General features: G+C 47.5%; 1 protein-coding gene across 1 annotated transcript in view; it reads left to right on the top strand.

Annotated features, from left to right (window-relative positions):
- GNAI2 (G protein subunit alpha i2) overlaps positions 1-16,522 on the top strand; it is a 465,915-nt gene that overhangs the window by 414,774 nt on the left and 34,619 nt on the right. Inside the window, exon 6 of the mRNA XM_078661258.1 lies at positions 15,231-15,360. Within this exon, the coding sequence (XP_078517384.1) occupies positions 15,231-15,360 (130 nt within the window). The remainder of the gene's footprint in view (positions 1-15,230; positions 15,361-16,522) is intronic.

A 16,522-nucleotide genomic window follows, 5' to 3' on the forward strand; every position in this document is an offset into this window, starting at 1 on the left:
CCGGCCAGAGCTTTACGTCAGCCAATAAGTAATCCATTCTACTACTATAGCCTACCCTAATAAAGGTCTATTTGCCTTGGCGGTCGGATTGGCATCTACCATTAGTAGCCCTCAGGTCGCAATTTAATTTCATGGCTAGTAATTGACCTGCCTTCGCTGTCCAACTAACTATGGGTAGATCTAGCTAAGGAATACCCCGGTGATCGTACTGTTCTTGCATTAGGTCAAGAAGAGTAAAGCCAACGGTTCGAAGGAGGCATCCTGAGAGGGTCTTCAGGCGCTTGGGCAAATGTGTGGGCCCCAACGTGCTTCTTCGAAGAGCCAAGTCTTCAGCTTCTTACGGAACTCAAGAAGTGAGGCTTGGCTCTGATGTGTTACGGGAGGTCGTAGTTCGTATGGTGCTTAGTAAATAAGGAGACAACAGAATCGTCTATGTGCAGCTTCCTCTTATAAGTGTGTCTGTTTACGAGCAAAAACACATTTATTTTGTTGCTTTAAATCTTGCTGGTGTGTTTGTTTTGTTTCTTGCTTTTCTGTGTTTTGCATTTGCCAATTACGTTGGTTATCTTTGTATTGACAAGGATGGGCTTTTATTTTTGCCCCTTATGCCAGTTCTCTGAACCATGTTAGGACACATCAGGACCTGTCTTCACTGGTTCTGACTAGCTTCCCTGGCCTTGTTTACAATCCCACGAGTGTGTTTTCTCACTGAAATCATTTCCCTTATTCTCGAGGAGGCGTCCATACAGTAACAAATACACAGTGCCCCCTGGGCGCGCTGCCAACCACAGGAACCCGGGTGACGTGAAAAATTATAAATATCTGCTTATTATCAAGCCATTAATTGACAGATGGGGAAAATGGCGCGCTGCTCGTCTCCCACTCCATCATAATGCTGCTGACCGTTGCCAAGACTGCGGGCGAAGGAGTGGAACAGATTGGAGGTAATGATTAACGCACAAAGCAACGTACCTAGGCCCTCCTACGACTACACTTTTTTTTCCAGACTCTCTCACTGCCTGCAGAACTGGCTGAAAGGGCCGCAAAGCTGACGGTGTGTCTAAATTCAGGCTTGGGAGGGTGGGCAGGAGGCGGTGAGAATTTCCATCATTTCCCACCCATTTCTCTTTGGCTGCTAACGAGCAGACATTCGCGAGAGGACTCCTTTCCTCTTCAGGCCGGACTTTATTAGGTAGGGTGACTAGAATTTTAAAGCCAAAAAGTGGGAAATTTCACGAAAATAAAAGGACTACAATTTTACTTCAAGCGATATGAGCGCTCCTCAGCGGAGAATTACAGAACCGGCATTAAGAACATACATAAAATGCAATTTTAAAACCCAGTAGCTTGCCTATTAATTAAATTGCTTTCTTGAAACAACTGGTACCTATCCCTGCTTTGTAAAACATAAAAAACACCTCCCACCGTTTTCAGTCGACCCTCTTTAACAAGCATTTACAATGCAATGGTTTTGCCTTTGTTAAAGTTAGAGCTATTGGCATTGCTCTTGACATTTTTTTTTATTTATGTTTTTTTTAACATAAATAAATGGCATTGTCATTTACAATAGCAGGGCAGGGCACAGGGAAGGGGGGAGAGGAGAGACGAAGGAGAGCTGCGGGCTCAGGGAAGGGGGGGCGAGGAGAGACGAAGGAGAGCTGCGGGCTCAGGGAAGGGGGGAGAGGAGAGACGAAGGAGAGCTGCGGGCTCAGGGAAGGGGGGGCGAGGAGAGACGAAGGAGAGCTGCGGGCTCAGGGAAGGGGGGAGAGGAGAGACGAAGGAGAGCTGCGGGCTCAGGGAAGGGGGGGCGAGGAGAGACGAAGGAGAGCTGCGGGCTCAGGGAAGGGGGGAGAGGAGAGACGAAGGAGAGCTGCGGGCTCAGGGAAGGGGGGGCGAGGAGAGACGAAGGAGAGGTGCGGGCTGTTGTTGTAATGCTTGCATGGATGAGTTGGTGGATGCATGGATGGGTGCATGCATGGATGGGTGTATGGATGGGTGTATGGATAGATGGATGGGTGGATGGATAGATGCATATATACAGCCAATCCCTCAACAATTTATGCAATCCACCAACCCATCCAACCAACAACCCATCCATGCATCCACCCATACATCCATGCATCATGCATACATCCATCCATCATGCATCCATCCACCCACTGTGTCCCACTCCGACCCCTCTAAATATAACTCATTTTTTCTGTATAAAGAGATGACTGTATTCACTAGTATATGCAGTAGTGTGTGGTGGACTTAGTTTGAGTGTTTGTTTCCTGCACACTCACACACTTCCCCTACACATTCACACACTGCTCACCCTGCAAACTCACACAATGTGCACCCTGCACACTCACACACTGCAGTCACTGTCACTCTGCAGTCACTGTCACTCTGCAGTCACTGTCACTCTGCAGTCACTCTGCAGTCACTGTCACTCTGCAGTCAGTCTGCACTCACTGTCACTCTGCAGTCAGTCTGCACTCACTGTCACTCTGCAGTCAGTCTGCACTCACTGTCACTCTGCACTCACTCTGCACTCACTCTGCACTCACTGTCACTCTGCACTCACTGTCACTCTGCACTCACTCTGCACTCACTGTCACTCTGCACTCACTGTCACTCTGCACTCACTGTCACTCTGCACTCACTGTCACTCTGCACTCACTGTCACTCTGCACTCTCACTCTCGCACTCACTCTGCACTCACTGTCGCTCTCGCACTCACTCTGCACTCACTGTCGCTCTCGCACTCACTCTGCACTCACTGTCGCTCTCGCACTCACTCTGCACTCACTGTCGCTCTCGCACTCACTCTGCACTCACTGTCGCTCTCGCACTCACAGGCACTCACACTCACTCTGCACTCACTCTGCACTCACTGTCATTGCACTCACTCACTCTTGCACACACTGTCACTCTTGCACGCACTCTGCACACACTGTCGCTCTCGCACTCACTGTCGCTCTCGCACTCACTGTCGCTCTCGCACTCACTGTCACTCTGCACTCACTGTCACTCTGCACTCACTGTCACTCTGCACTCACTGTCACTCTGCACTCACTGTCACAAACGCGTTGCTCGGGGCATTTGTTGACAAAGCAAAGCAGTTCCATTAAGTGTCAAACCGGTATGGAGCAGGTTTGCTTTCCCATGTATGTCTGTATTTGAGGTGAGTTGCATGAAAAAGATGCATCACCTTATCAAAGAGGAACTCCAATAGCCCCCAGCACCTCCCTTTGCCAGGAGGATGTGAACTCCTACACAGAAGCAGGGCAGAGTCCTCCATGCTGGGCCCTTGGCCCAGGATAGAAGGAGACGCATTCTATGGAGAATGTCAATGTGCTAAATGGGGACCCTGCCCCAGACCTGACAAACAACACCTACATCTGACCTCGGGAATTTGTCCTCGGGCCCCAGAGAATAAATCCGACCCTGTCTGAAGCCTTAGGCCGGTCAGCAGGTCGAAAGCAGCAGGGTAGTCATCCCATGCGGATGTCAACAGTGGAAGTGCGCAGTTTTTCTGTCGACCTAAACTTCTACCGCGTGTCCCCTCCACTCCAAAATCTAGGGGGGGAGGGGATAAATCCCTTACGCTTCCTGTTCCCATCAACGAAGATAGTCAGAGCAGTCACAACAAACACACATGGACATGGTCATACACGAGCAGTCACCGGGCAGGAGCTCACACAGACGTGTAGGCGCACACAAACCGGCGGTGTCACCAGTAGCATTGAAGTTTGACAACTCTTCTGGACATCATTTAACAATAGTATTAGACAGGGGGCTTCTTGCAGACAGTCACAGGGCCTCGAGAAGAACCACCCATAGGTCCCCGACAGACGTTCGTAGTCTTTACGGTCTATGGGGGCGGACATTTCCAGTGTCCTGCGGATCCTGCTTTGGAGGTGTTTATGGGATGGGGAAAGAGACGAACACCCCCACCCTTTTTTTTTTAATTCAGTCTTGGTACACGCACTCTTCCTGCGCGCTGGGTTTGCCCAAGTTGCCTCCAAGTTATGAGCACGAGGGGCAAATATGAGTATATCCAGACCATTCAATCCTTGGCCTCTATTTAGAAACAAGAACCTCCCCCCCCCCCCCCCCCCCCCCCCCACACACACTTCTTCGGGCAAGAAAGTCGTGCCATTTCCAGGGAATTCCAAGGTTAGGAGACTGAGACGACTGCTGACATGACACCGTGCCAGCCCCTCCGCCTCGCCTCCTCCTGCTCTTCCTCTTCCTACCTCACCGGATCGTACCCGCAAGAACCTTATCTGTTTTGGGAGTCGCTGGGCCTCAATCCTCCGCGCTGCCAGATGTTCCTCAATGCCACTCCCTTGCCTACATGTTTGTTGTCCCTGGCCCTTCGGATTGTGGCAAGCCCTCAGCCCACCCTCCCACCCACTCTCACGTGACCAGCCCCTCTGACCACCCTCCTACCCACTCCTCCAGAACCCAGTTTGTCCGCCCAGGTTCCCAGTCACGTAGCAAGCGTGACACGAACTATAGCTTAAGTGAAGAACATTGCCTACGAAAGTCCGCGCTATATAAAATTGCATAAATAAATAAAAAAATAATCACCAGTTGCTTTACACACGTACACACTAATTTTGTTATGCACAGGCAGATTAAGTGATTTGCTCAGAATCACAGGCTGTTGAGCGTCCCTGCCGAGACTCGAACTCTGTTCTACAGCCAGACAACCATGTAAAATATATTTATATGTGAATTACACTGTTTTATTATCGTACAAACAATGGTTTCCAACCTCTTAATCCGCATAAATAGTGTCCTCAATTAAAATTATTGGCATCATCTTCAGGGGTAGCCTCATTTTAATGCATTTGCGATTTCAACCAATGGCAGAATTAGAAAGAAAAATTACATTTTCGGAACATAATATAAAACATCTTCAGAGTTAGGTTAGCATGTTATTCTTCTCCAGGGTGACCCACACATATACACGCTGATGCTGCCGATTCTCTTGCTGTCAGGGCGTTTTCTCTCACGGTTTAATCTTTCTTCCTCTCGCGCACATTTCATCCTTTACATTCACTGTCACGCTTTCCCTCTGTCCCGCTTGCACACTTTCTCACAAACTCACTTTTTTTTCATTTTATTCAAGCTCACTCACACACCCTTCCACCTGAGCGCATCTTTGTATGTAATATATACCCTTTCACATCTTTTTATGTAATATATACTATATTATGTAATATATAGCCTTTCACACTTCCCCATTCCCTCGGAACCCTGCTCTCTCACACGAGCGCGCGCCCACACACACACTATAAACCAAATCTAGGCATCTCTATACCCACAATTATAATGAAAAAATGCCAATTTAAAACGTATGGTATTTGTCATTTAATGGCACACGTTGGCATTTAACAACTGTCACCACGAAGCAATCTACAGAGCCCGGAGCCAACATTCACCAGAGCTAATAGTAGTAAGAAACGTAGGTGTGCAGCACTACAGAAAAACGGGAAACAAGGGGAAATTGTAGGCGCCATATGTTTCCATGCTGCTGTATGTTGTGGTGTCTGAGGATGACTTACTTAGTGTTCATTCGATTGATGCGCTGTAAACACTGATCCACTCTGCTTCGGAGAGAGAGTAGAGCTGGGCCAGAGCCGCCCTTTACATGCCATGATCGCCGGCGGCCACTAAAAGGCCAGTGGGGCTGGGAACTCGTTAGTCACATATCAGGGTCGCATCCTTGAAAACGCCTGGCAGGGCTGTGACTAGGTCGGGTTGCTTCTAGCAGACTGCTAGGGGGCGCCTGATGAGCAGATGGCGTGTGACTGACTCTTTCCCAGCCATCCCAGCTGTTGAGAAACACCAGCCTGTCTGGATTTGGGTTACTCCGCTGAAAGCAGCCAAATGGTGGACCATGGTGTAAAAGCGACAACGCCCGAGTATGCCAACTGGCCAGACAGGGTTTGTGTATACCTAGGCTAAGCGCTTTATCAAATCATTCAACAAATTATGCGGTTTTAAAATGCTCATCTGCGCCTAGATTCCACGGCCCCTGACGGCCAGATAAGGAGCTGTGTGGGATAAGCGGGTCTGCCTTTGATCCCTTTCAGGTCCTTATCGGGCTGATAGAGGCCTGTGGTGCGAGGTGTCAGCCTCACACTGCGCCCTGCCCAGGTGACACCTCTGATAGCGATGCGGCGCAGTACCGAGACCCGTGCTCGTCTCAGGGTTAGGCCTCGATGAGATTAAGGCCAGGAGATAGCTCCGTGGGTTAAAGCACCTGCTGCCACTAGGTCCGCATAGCCTTTTGTCTTTCCTAAACTGAAAAACAAGCGTGCCGGTGAATAGTTTATTACAAATGAGTTATGCCTCTGCCAGGGTCAACTGACACCGATAAAGGCAACCCCCCTAACCAGAAACTTTACGGTACCTCAAACAGTTAAAGGGACACCCAGCTGTCCAGCTCGAGCCCTTCTCAATTTTCTAACCTGAAAACACATGCATTGGCTGACTAGGCGACCATTTCTTTCGTTATTGCCCTAATCAGCTTCAACCTCAGAGACCATGAATCTATGACACAGACTTTAAATAAGACTGCTTAATAGAGTGTTTGCAAGAAATTAAAGGGCGCTTATTGGTGTGCTGATATTCACAAAGTAGATCCACATTTATTACTTCCGCTTGGATATTAGCTATTCTGAGCGTGGTGTCGCTTGGGGGTGGGGGGGGAGTAAACAACGGCCGACCTAATCAGCGGGAGGAGGGCGGGAACAAACACGGACAGTGGGAGGGGGGCGGGAAAAAGACCACGGCAGGGAAAGAAAACGGCCAACCTAATCAGCGGGAGGAGGGCGGGAACAAACACGGACAGTGGGAGGGGGGGCGGGAAAAAGACCACGGCAGGGAAAGAAAACAACGGCCGACCTAATCCTAACCGGATGACGTGGCGGAGGCTCGGCCGGCTGGGCCAATCCCAGCGCGGCCCTGGCTGGAGGCACACGGCTGCTTCCTTCGGGCCGGATCTCGCTGCGGGCAGCATCTCCGGTCTCCCTCACAACACGGGAGACCGGCAAGGCAGGAAATGGCTTCCCCAAGGAAGGGGGAAGCGAAACCACGTCCTCCCGGCCCCGCCCACAACCAGGCGGCGGGCCGGACATCTTCTTCCGGTGTTTCTAATGCCGGACCAGATTCGGCGGCGTTCCCGGCTTTCGGCTGACGTCGCGTGACGTCGGCAAAAGCCAAAGAATCTCGGGAACGCCCCCGAATCTGGTCCGGCATTGACGGACAGGCCCCTCGTGCAATGGCTAGGCTCCATTTATGGAGCCAGCCAATGAATGACGAGGGCCGACCCAAACCCACACTACAGTTCTCATTAGGTTTTCGCCTGTGCGAAAAAGATGCGCAGAGCGCATCTTTTCGCCAGGCAAAACCTAAAAACAGGGACATGAGCTACTTTTCTTGAAATTTGCTGGGACAGCTGGTTAAAAACTGGGACGGTCCTAGCAAAACTGGTCACCCTATTATTAGGGTAAACATAAGAGAGCATTATTACAGCTTCCTTACAATTAGAAAAGATTATTTGCTTAATTATCAAACGCAGGCCGAGGCGAGCTGATGATAACGAGACCTAAACAGGCCAATCCCCCACAGCAGTGATCCGGAGTGCTTGTGGGTAACAGTGGGGCACGCAGACTTTGCAACTTCAGGTGGTAATCATGGCTACACTTTCTGTGCTGTTGTCCCGGACTAGATGCCACAAGGTGGGCCTTACTGAAACCAACTTTCCCGTTAAAAGGGACTCGTACATGACTGGAAGCCTCTGCATTTCCCCACTAATGCCACGGCCCCATTCAAATTCTTCGTCTACTTCTCCGACGCTAATTCCAATCAGGACTTGAGGGGTGGGGGCGGGGCTGCGGCAGCACTCAGGGAGTTGAGTGACGGCAGCGCACTAGACAGTCGCAGGAATAGTGCGCATGTTCATTTTTGGGCTGGTCATTTTTATCATCAGCCCGAACATGCGCACTAGCCTTCCCCTTAAGAGACAGAGGGTTGCTTCATGCCGCTGCCCCTGATCTCCTAATGGGCAGGGAGTATCCCTGTCCTCAAGCTAATCCTGGCGCTGCTGGAGCAGTGTCAGTAGAGGGGTTGACAGTGATGTCGCGGCTGTTCCTGTTTGTTGAAGAGCGTGGGACCCCGGCCCAGGAGCAGTCGAGCAGAGGCGGCGCGGACCGGTACATTTTCTTTTATTATATTTAAATTGTAAACTTCCCCGGCACCCACCCCACCCCAGCGAGTATTGCGAGCCGCGACTTTCGTGTGTGTGTGAACCTAGAATGAATATATGTGTACTTGTATGCGTGTTCCTCAGACTTGTAGTTAGTGCATTGGGCCAGTGTTCGAAGGAGTGATGTGCCTGCGTTGGCACCAGATCAGAATCATTCATTCCAGCGCCTAGATGCAGATTTTGTGTTACTGCGCTTTGCATTAATTTACCATCGCTGCAGTGTCAGGACAATGTGTGTGTGCTCTCTTGGCGAGTGAGGTGTTACTCTGTCAGCTCCGATGGTGGGTGAGATGGCGATGGAAGCGCTCCGCTCTTGGTGTCAGGGTGGAGTCTGCTCTGGTTATGGCGTAGATGGACGAGGACGGTACATCTACTGTGAGGGTGGGTGGGATATTAAAGGCACTGGATCAGAGAGAGCTCGGTGGGTTCTGTAGCTGATTGCAAGTTTTGAACAGGGGACACTCCGGGATGGGAGCGCCAGGACACCTCCGGGTAATCATGCGCTATATAAGTTATCATAACATAACATGACTGCGGATGGATAATCTCAGGTTGATTTTCCTCTGTGTTGCAGGTGTGCGGAAATATTTTGTTTGCTGGGGTTGGTGCATTGTAAGAGAGAGATATGCATACTCAAAGAGTGGGTGAGATATCCAAGGGAGTACTTTTGTTTTATGTCCATATCTGAGCGAGATATGTTTGTTCATGATTGGATGAGGCTGGGGGTTAGAAAGGGAACACTCAAGCTGTTTCCGCGCTGTGATCTTGTGTGTTTGCACTACCCGCAACAGTATAAACATGAGATGGCTGTCTTATGTCCCTTATTACTTTATCTCCCTCCATTGGTTTCTCTTTCTTCTTCCATACCTCTTCCCTTGCTGTTTTCTCACCCTCCCTTCAATAACGAGTAACAAGTATCCTGCTCATTCAGTGCTGGCTACTGCAGCGCTCCCCAGCCACCCCCCTCCACCCCTCTCATCAGATTCTACAGGGCAGGCCCCATCGTTTTTGGTTACACCACTGCCCACTCACTTTAATTATAATGTTGTGATGCAACGCCTCGCTCTAGTCTAGTCAGCTTCTCTATTTACACAGCACAGCAGCCTCAGGCTGGGCACAGAGTGTGTGTTATTATTTTAAATGATTTGCACACAACACAAAACCCCAGTGCTGTAGTCCTGTTGAACCAAGCTCATCATTTATGAGGGACTGGGTGAGCGACGATAGGCTATTTTGCCCCCCCCCCCCCCCCCCCCCCCGAGCTCTACAGACAGTGCTGAGACATCAGGTCCACCTCCACAGGCAGCTTGGTGGCTCCAGAGGTCACAAGTTTATTTTTTTAATAATTTTTTTTAAGCCCCAAACATGATCGAGGGGTGGGGGAGGGTAGGTGCCGCGGCGGTCAGATCACTGTATAGAGCACGACAATTGGATGGAGAGGTGTCCGTGAAAACAAAAAACACAAAGAAGCAAGAAATCTAGGAGATAAAAGCAGCAACATGCTGTGGAGTAAGTAGTGAGGCCTGACAGCTGTCGCATATTAAGGTCCTTAAATTGCAAAAGGTGGCTGAGGAACAAAGGTTGCTTAATTCTCAGATGAGGCATCAGTAGGCCGGTATATACACTACTAAAGTGTGGAAAACACGGAGAAAGGTAAACTTGATAAAGAGAGAACCCTGAAGTAAGACCAGTAGGATAATCCAGGTGTAAGGGCCAGGGTAGAAAGGAGGATCGGCTCCAGCGCTTCAAAGAGGAAGTAAGTCAGATAGGAATTAACTTCATGAAAAGTGGCAGATGAGTGGTTGGTGCAAACATCTTGTAGTAGTGAGTACCGTACACTGGGGGTGGAGCCAGGGGAGGAGCATGAGGTCTTCTCTTTATTGAACCTTGGCGGCTCAAGTTGAAGAGTGTCTGAACTACACAGGGAGTGACTTCCTCAAGGCGGGTGGAGTATAATAAGACCAGTTACTTTGAGTATTCATCTTGCTTCAATCAGTAGCCAATTCAGGCGACTGAGAGAAGTGATATGTCTAAAGTGCCTTATTCCTGAAAAACAGTCTTTAAGCGGCATTGAGGGTTGTGTTCAGAGGCACCAGGTGAGATTTCAGAGTACTGATAAGCGTCGCATTGCCATATTCAAGTCTGAATATGTTTTGCACTACATTCTTAAAGTCATGCTGAGAGATGAAGAGTTTGACCTTTTTGAGGATTCTGAGCTAGGAGCGCACTTTGAGTGGAGGAGTTGGTGTGGGGCCACATACTCAGTTTTTAATCGAAGCTGATGCCTAGGGTTGTTTTGCACTCAATGATGATTGGTTTGCAGCTGAGGGCATCTAAACAGTTCAGCCATTCTTGTACCGGAGGGAGAAGTCAGAGGAGGGGAAATGAGGAGGAATTCAGTTTTCAGTGAGTTCAGTTTTAGGTGGTTGTGAGACTACCAGCCTATGCCATTCTCTCCCTAGACCCCAGGTTTGTTCATTGAACGGGTTAACATCGCTAACTAGTGTTTTCTATTGGAAAAGGTATAGCCAAAGCAGTCTTGCTTAGTACCCTAGCCCTCTACAGAAGTCAGACTTGCTTGGAAACGCAGAAATTCTCTGAAATAATGTAGGAGTTTTCTTTTATGAATGCCTAGAAGAACTGAATTTTTAGTCCATTTATCACAGAAATAGTGCTGAAAATCGCACCAAAAAGATGCCTATATTTTTTTTTAAAAATTCACGGGGGAGACCGTCCCCCCCCCCCCCCCAACCCCCTTTATTGCCGTCGGGCTCGCTCACTGCGTTCGCTCTCATACGTTGATTCTTTCTGCATACGCCTCACCAGTTACAAATTCCACCACCTGCCACTGCAATGGGGAATTACAAGACATGCACCATCACCCCTATTAGCATGCCGCCTGAAGTCTGAAGCACATTTTATCCTGTGGCAGAGGAGTCAACCTTTCCTGCTTTTAGCTTTTTTGAGTAGATGCCATTGAGTAACAAGAGGTAACTGACACCACCATCTCCTTAGTTGTGTCTCTCTTTGGGGAGACCTCTTCTTCTGGTGTGCCTGTGCCCCCTAAATATCTACATTCAGCATGAGAATGGAGTTCTTAACTCATCCGGAGCTTCCCTCACCCCTCCACCTCATGACGTCAGTTCTGTGAACTGCCTCCCAAGGCAAAGTCAGCCCCAAACACTACGTTTTGTGGGCATTGTTCATTTTTTTCTACCTCTGCTTGAATGCGTCAACATCTTAAGGTGCTAGTAAATGTTATATGCCTGCCATCATCTGAGCTTCCGGTCCAGTCTGGTCAAACATCTCCAGCTGCTTTCGGTGTTTTCAGGGCGAGAAAAGGAGTATCCCCAAAGGAGCAGTCAAAATAGAAGTTAGGTGGAGCTGTAAAATTAAAACCTGAACAAATTCAATAATGTGTTTGTTTGCCCCCATTTTCTACCCTTTCCTTGCATATGCAGTGGCGGCCGCCACAACCAAAAAGTAGAGGGGTGAGTGGCAGGGGCACTGGCGGAGGGGGGAGGTTTAATAAAAAATGTACAACTTAACTTACGCTGACGGAGCCTCTCGCCTCGGTCTTCCTGTGCTTCCTAGTCCCAGCAGACACTGGAACAGCATCACAGACTCCCTATCCAATCCCTGCTCTGCTCTCATTCTATGTGCGCAGTACAGGGATTGGCATGAGTGGACTGGTTTGATGCTCCGCTCAGGCTCAGGGAGTCTGTGCTGTTTCTCCAACCCGGCCGTGCAGTACAGCTAAGACGACCAGCCAAACGCGCATGCACACTTAGAAGTGCACCAACCAGTCCTCCACCCCCTCCCATGGCCCCAGCCCCGCCCCTCCCTACACACGATGGCAGAGCCAGTAGGTGAAAAATAAAACAACGATAAAATATCTTTTTTATTTTCCGGCTGCTGGCGTTGAGCCAGTGGGAAAACGCTCCTCCGCCATTATGGAAGAGCCGCCCCTGTGTATATGTACTCCCAAGCACAGTGAAGATGCTCTCTGGCCGCACGTCAAAGCAGTAAAAACATATAAAAACCAAAGGAATTGTCGCTCTGCTTCTCTGCCTGGGCGGTCTATGTGTCTGCTGTGTGTAGGTAGATCATTGTTGGAGGTTATGTTGCCCCTTTGGCAATCTGCTACCAAGTCCCACCACTTTCATTGCCAGTGCCCTCCTCTCCTGGCCTCTGAGAGCAGTGCCCTCAGCGTTTTGTGTGCACGCCTTCCCTGGCTTGTAGTCATTTACTCCTCTGTATGGAAATCATTTGTGTCAGAGCTAAGGTTCTAAGGCTGACTTTATTCAGGTTCCAATTAATGTTTATTGTTAAATGGCACACATTCGGAAATTCATTATAGTGGCTCTTGAATACTGATTTAGATTAGTTCTTTTTATGCGACAAAACTATGTAAAAAGCTGGCATTCAGTAAAGGGCTTGAAAAAACAACTCTTAATCGTTTCTGCTTGCTATACTGTCGGTTTATCTGTGCCTTCACCACTGAGCAACATGTGTGAGTTTGCTTTAGCAACAGGGCCTCCTCCTCCACCAGTGTCCATTGTGCGAGTGATGTTTGTTGTTTAGTGGTTTGACCTTGTGTGTCCTTGTTGTTTGCCTATTTCCTCTATACGTTCCACAGTGCTCCTCATTCCCTTGAACCCTTCATTTTTCTGTGTCTCCTTTCAGCCCGGCTGCTGTTCTGAGTAGCTTTATGTAGGAAGTCCCTTTTATTTTGTAACTTCTCAATAACCTTGTGTGATGTATCATTTTCCTCTAGCGAGCTCTCTCCCGATGAACATCCGCATTTGTATTCATGCCAATTTCTTATTTTTTTTAACATTTTTTTATCCACTTTAGTTTAGACCGAAATTTGTAACACCAACGACCTTCCTGTTTTGTTTTGTGTTAACTATGGCTTCATTGTTCATCTGTGCTTTTATATCAACAGTTCTGGGCTCTGCCTAGAGAAACAAACGTTGTTCTTTACAATTTACTAACACTTAAATGCAAAAGGCATTTGAGTTTGAGGAAAACTAAGCTCAAAGTTGATTTTATCTCAATGTCTCTAACATAGACAAGGGTTCCGCTTGGGAGTATGCGCAAGTGTCCTTACGCCCACCTCCCCCATTATTTCTGCATGGTCTGCTTTCCATCTTCTTTTTCCCCTTTTTCCTCACTGACCGCTCCCAACATCTAGTTATATTGTATTCATCATAGTTACAATTTCCATTTATGTGTATTCTCTTGAGTATGCATTTTTGAGGTTCGTAATGGGGGAAAGTATTTTTTTTGACAAAAAAATGACTAAAATGTGTGTACGCTTGTTTGAGGGCTCCGCACCGTCTCTCTCAGTGCAAGGTTGAAGCATTAATGTGATGTGAGTTTAGTCAAGAGACTTAGTTCTGATATGTTCAGTGCACTAAGGAGGGGTGAAGCAAAAAAACACATCTGGGGGAAAACCGGGTTTTTAAAGAACTATAGATTTTTACGCCCATCAAACATTGCTAAGCAGCGAGAAATGGGCAGGGGCCAAAACACTCCACCAACTAGTATGTTATCATTCCATTAGTATCATATATACTTCTTTCCTTACACAGCTTGAATCCCTACCCTGGCACACACCTATACTAACGTTGCTAACTTTGTGTTCTAGGTAATGGAAGGTTGAGTACATTGCATATTGCACAGTAGACCTTCTGTGAAACCCATACCTAATACAACAAGGTGGAACTGACAAACGAATATTACATCTGGCCTGTATTTTACTCCTTAAGAAAATCTGAAAGGTGTGAAAAGAGAATCTGGTTTCCATGCTTCGTCTGGATTTTGATCCATATACCATTAAAGTGTATGAGAGGGACAGTTTACTAGTACACCCTCCAAAGTTGTCCTGATGAAAGCCATTAACCCAGAGAGGCTTTGAAGTGTTGCTGAAACATGTTGACATTATAAATTAGAGGATAATTAAAATCCTATACCGTCTTAACTTTCCTTTTTAATCTCCTTAAAGGTACCCGAATAGAATAACGTCGGGCGTCATGAAGACATTTTTATTTTCTTCCATTCGCAGTACATTCTATCATGGGGTCCCTTTTACGGTTGAGTCCATTCTAGCAGAATGGGTCAGTGATGAGATAAGAATCCTATGATGAAGCATGCCACAAAATGTGGGTGAGGGCAACCCAGAAAATTGTTTCACCAATGTAAGAGAAACCAGAGCCATCTAATAGGGAAAATATTCCCCTGCTGCCCATTTGGTACGCTAGACTGGTTTGTGGCATGCGTATTTTATCTCCACCTGAGTGAGTGAAGTGTGTTCTGAGTACAGGCCAGTTCAATATTCATTCAGTCAGTCACCAAGAATTCACATCCAGAATGGAGAGCTTTCAGTGCCAATGTTTTTCCCAGTCCTCACTCTCCTATTTGAATGTTATCTAGTGTAGTGGGTCTCTTCTTCTTTCAATTCCTGGTATATCGCCAGGAGAAACCCAGCGTGACAACGACTATGTGGATCAACGTCCAGAATGTGATCTATCCCTTGCAAACTGTGCAAATCGCATTTCACTAAAAAGGGCACATCTGTTACTCCCACACCCAGGTAGGTGAGAAAGCAACAATCTGCCGTATCAGTGACATTTACAGTGATGAGTAATCAAAACAATATCTTTAATTCAATAATTATCTTCATCTGTACCTTTCAAGTTTCTTAAAATACTTGCAAGTGTAACTTTCAATTTAACCTCCTGTCGGAAGGGAAGTAACTTTTCCATAAAAAAAATACCTTTTTTCAAAGCACAACTTTGAGAACTAGATATGACAATAAAACTTTTGAGAAAGAAAAAATCAGCACCTGTTCATTGACACGAGCCCCATCAATGCTGCATATTGTAATGTTGATTGTGTTCACAACTACTTTACTCGTTACGTTTCTAGTATGTAACCTTGTCTCTTTCTTTCACAGGATGTTTGACGTAGGCGGACAACGGTCTGAGAGGAAGAAGTGGATCCATTGCTTCGAGGGCGTCACCGCCATCATCTTCTGTGTGGCTCTCAGCGCCTACGACCTGGTGCTTGCAGAAGATGAAGAGATGGTAAGAAGCATGCTCTAGATCCCCACTCCTGCAGCTGTGCAGATCTCTTAGAAGTATGATTTGTGGGCTAGTAGCATGATCATGTTCTTTCCCCCAGTGGAAATATGCTCCCTTTCTGATAGATGTCCTTTTCCTTTCTAATGACTTGATGGATGGTAGAGAAAAAAGCCCAGGAAAAGTAAGTCACCGTTTGGAAAATCTGAAAGTGGGAAGTTTGACAGTTTTTGAATATGAAAGCATGAGTAAAAGACAATGACCTTCCTTGGTGACCTTTTGGTGTAACTAATTCCCTGGCATAACAAGCATTTGCAATGCAATAGATCTCGCATTAGGAAAGTTTGAGCTATTGGTATTGTAAATGACACGTTTTTTATTTATGTGTTGGTTTTGAAAATAGCGAAATTAATAGCTTTGTCATTTACAATGCCAATAGTTATAACTTTCGCAAATGTGACACCTATAGCATTTGTAATGCAATATATGTATTTACGTGACTTACATGTATTGCTATTACAAATAACAATGACTTTTAATTTTTTAAAATAATTAATACTTAAATAAAAGTTATTGTAATTTATAATGGCAATAGATTAAACTTTTGTAAATAACTTTTGTAAAGATTATGTTCAGTGTATTTTATCATGACGAAAATCCAAGAACAGAAGTGAAATATTAACATCTTTTTTGTGACATTTGTAATAAAGCTTGAAACTTTGAAAGAACATATTTGAACCAGTGATGCTGTCGTGGTGGTGAGTGATGCTGAGTGATGCTGTGGTTGCGCTGAGTGAGGCTGTGGTTGCGCTGAGTGAGGCTGTGGTTGCGCTGAGTGAGGCTGTGGTTGCGCTGAGTGAGGCTGTGGTTGCGCTGGGTGAGGCTGTGGTTGCGCTGGGTGAGGCTGTGGTTGCGCTGGGTGAGGCTGTGGTTGCGCTGGGTGAGGCTGTGGTTGCGCTGGGTGAGGCTGTGGTTGCGCTGGGTGAGGCTGTGGTTGCGCTGGGTGAGGCTGTGGTTGCGCTGGGTGAGGCTGTGGTTGCGCTGGGTGAGGCTGTGGTTGCGCTGAGTGAGGCTGTGGTTGCGCTGAGTGAGGCTGTGGTTGCGCTGAGTGAGGCTGTGGTTGCGCTGAGTGAGGCTGTGGTTGCGCTGAGTGAGGCTGTGGTTGCGC

The sequence above is a fragment of the Lissotriton helveticus genome, chromosome 9 (genome assembly GCF_964261635.1).
Source record: "Lissotriton helveticus chromosome 9, aLisHel1.1, whole genome shotgun sequence".
In the NCBI taxonomy this organism is placed as follows: Eukaryota; Metazoa; Chordata; class Amphibia; order Caudata; family Salamandridae; genus Lissotriton; species Lissotriton helveticus.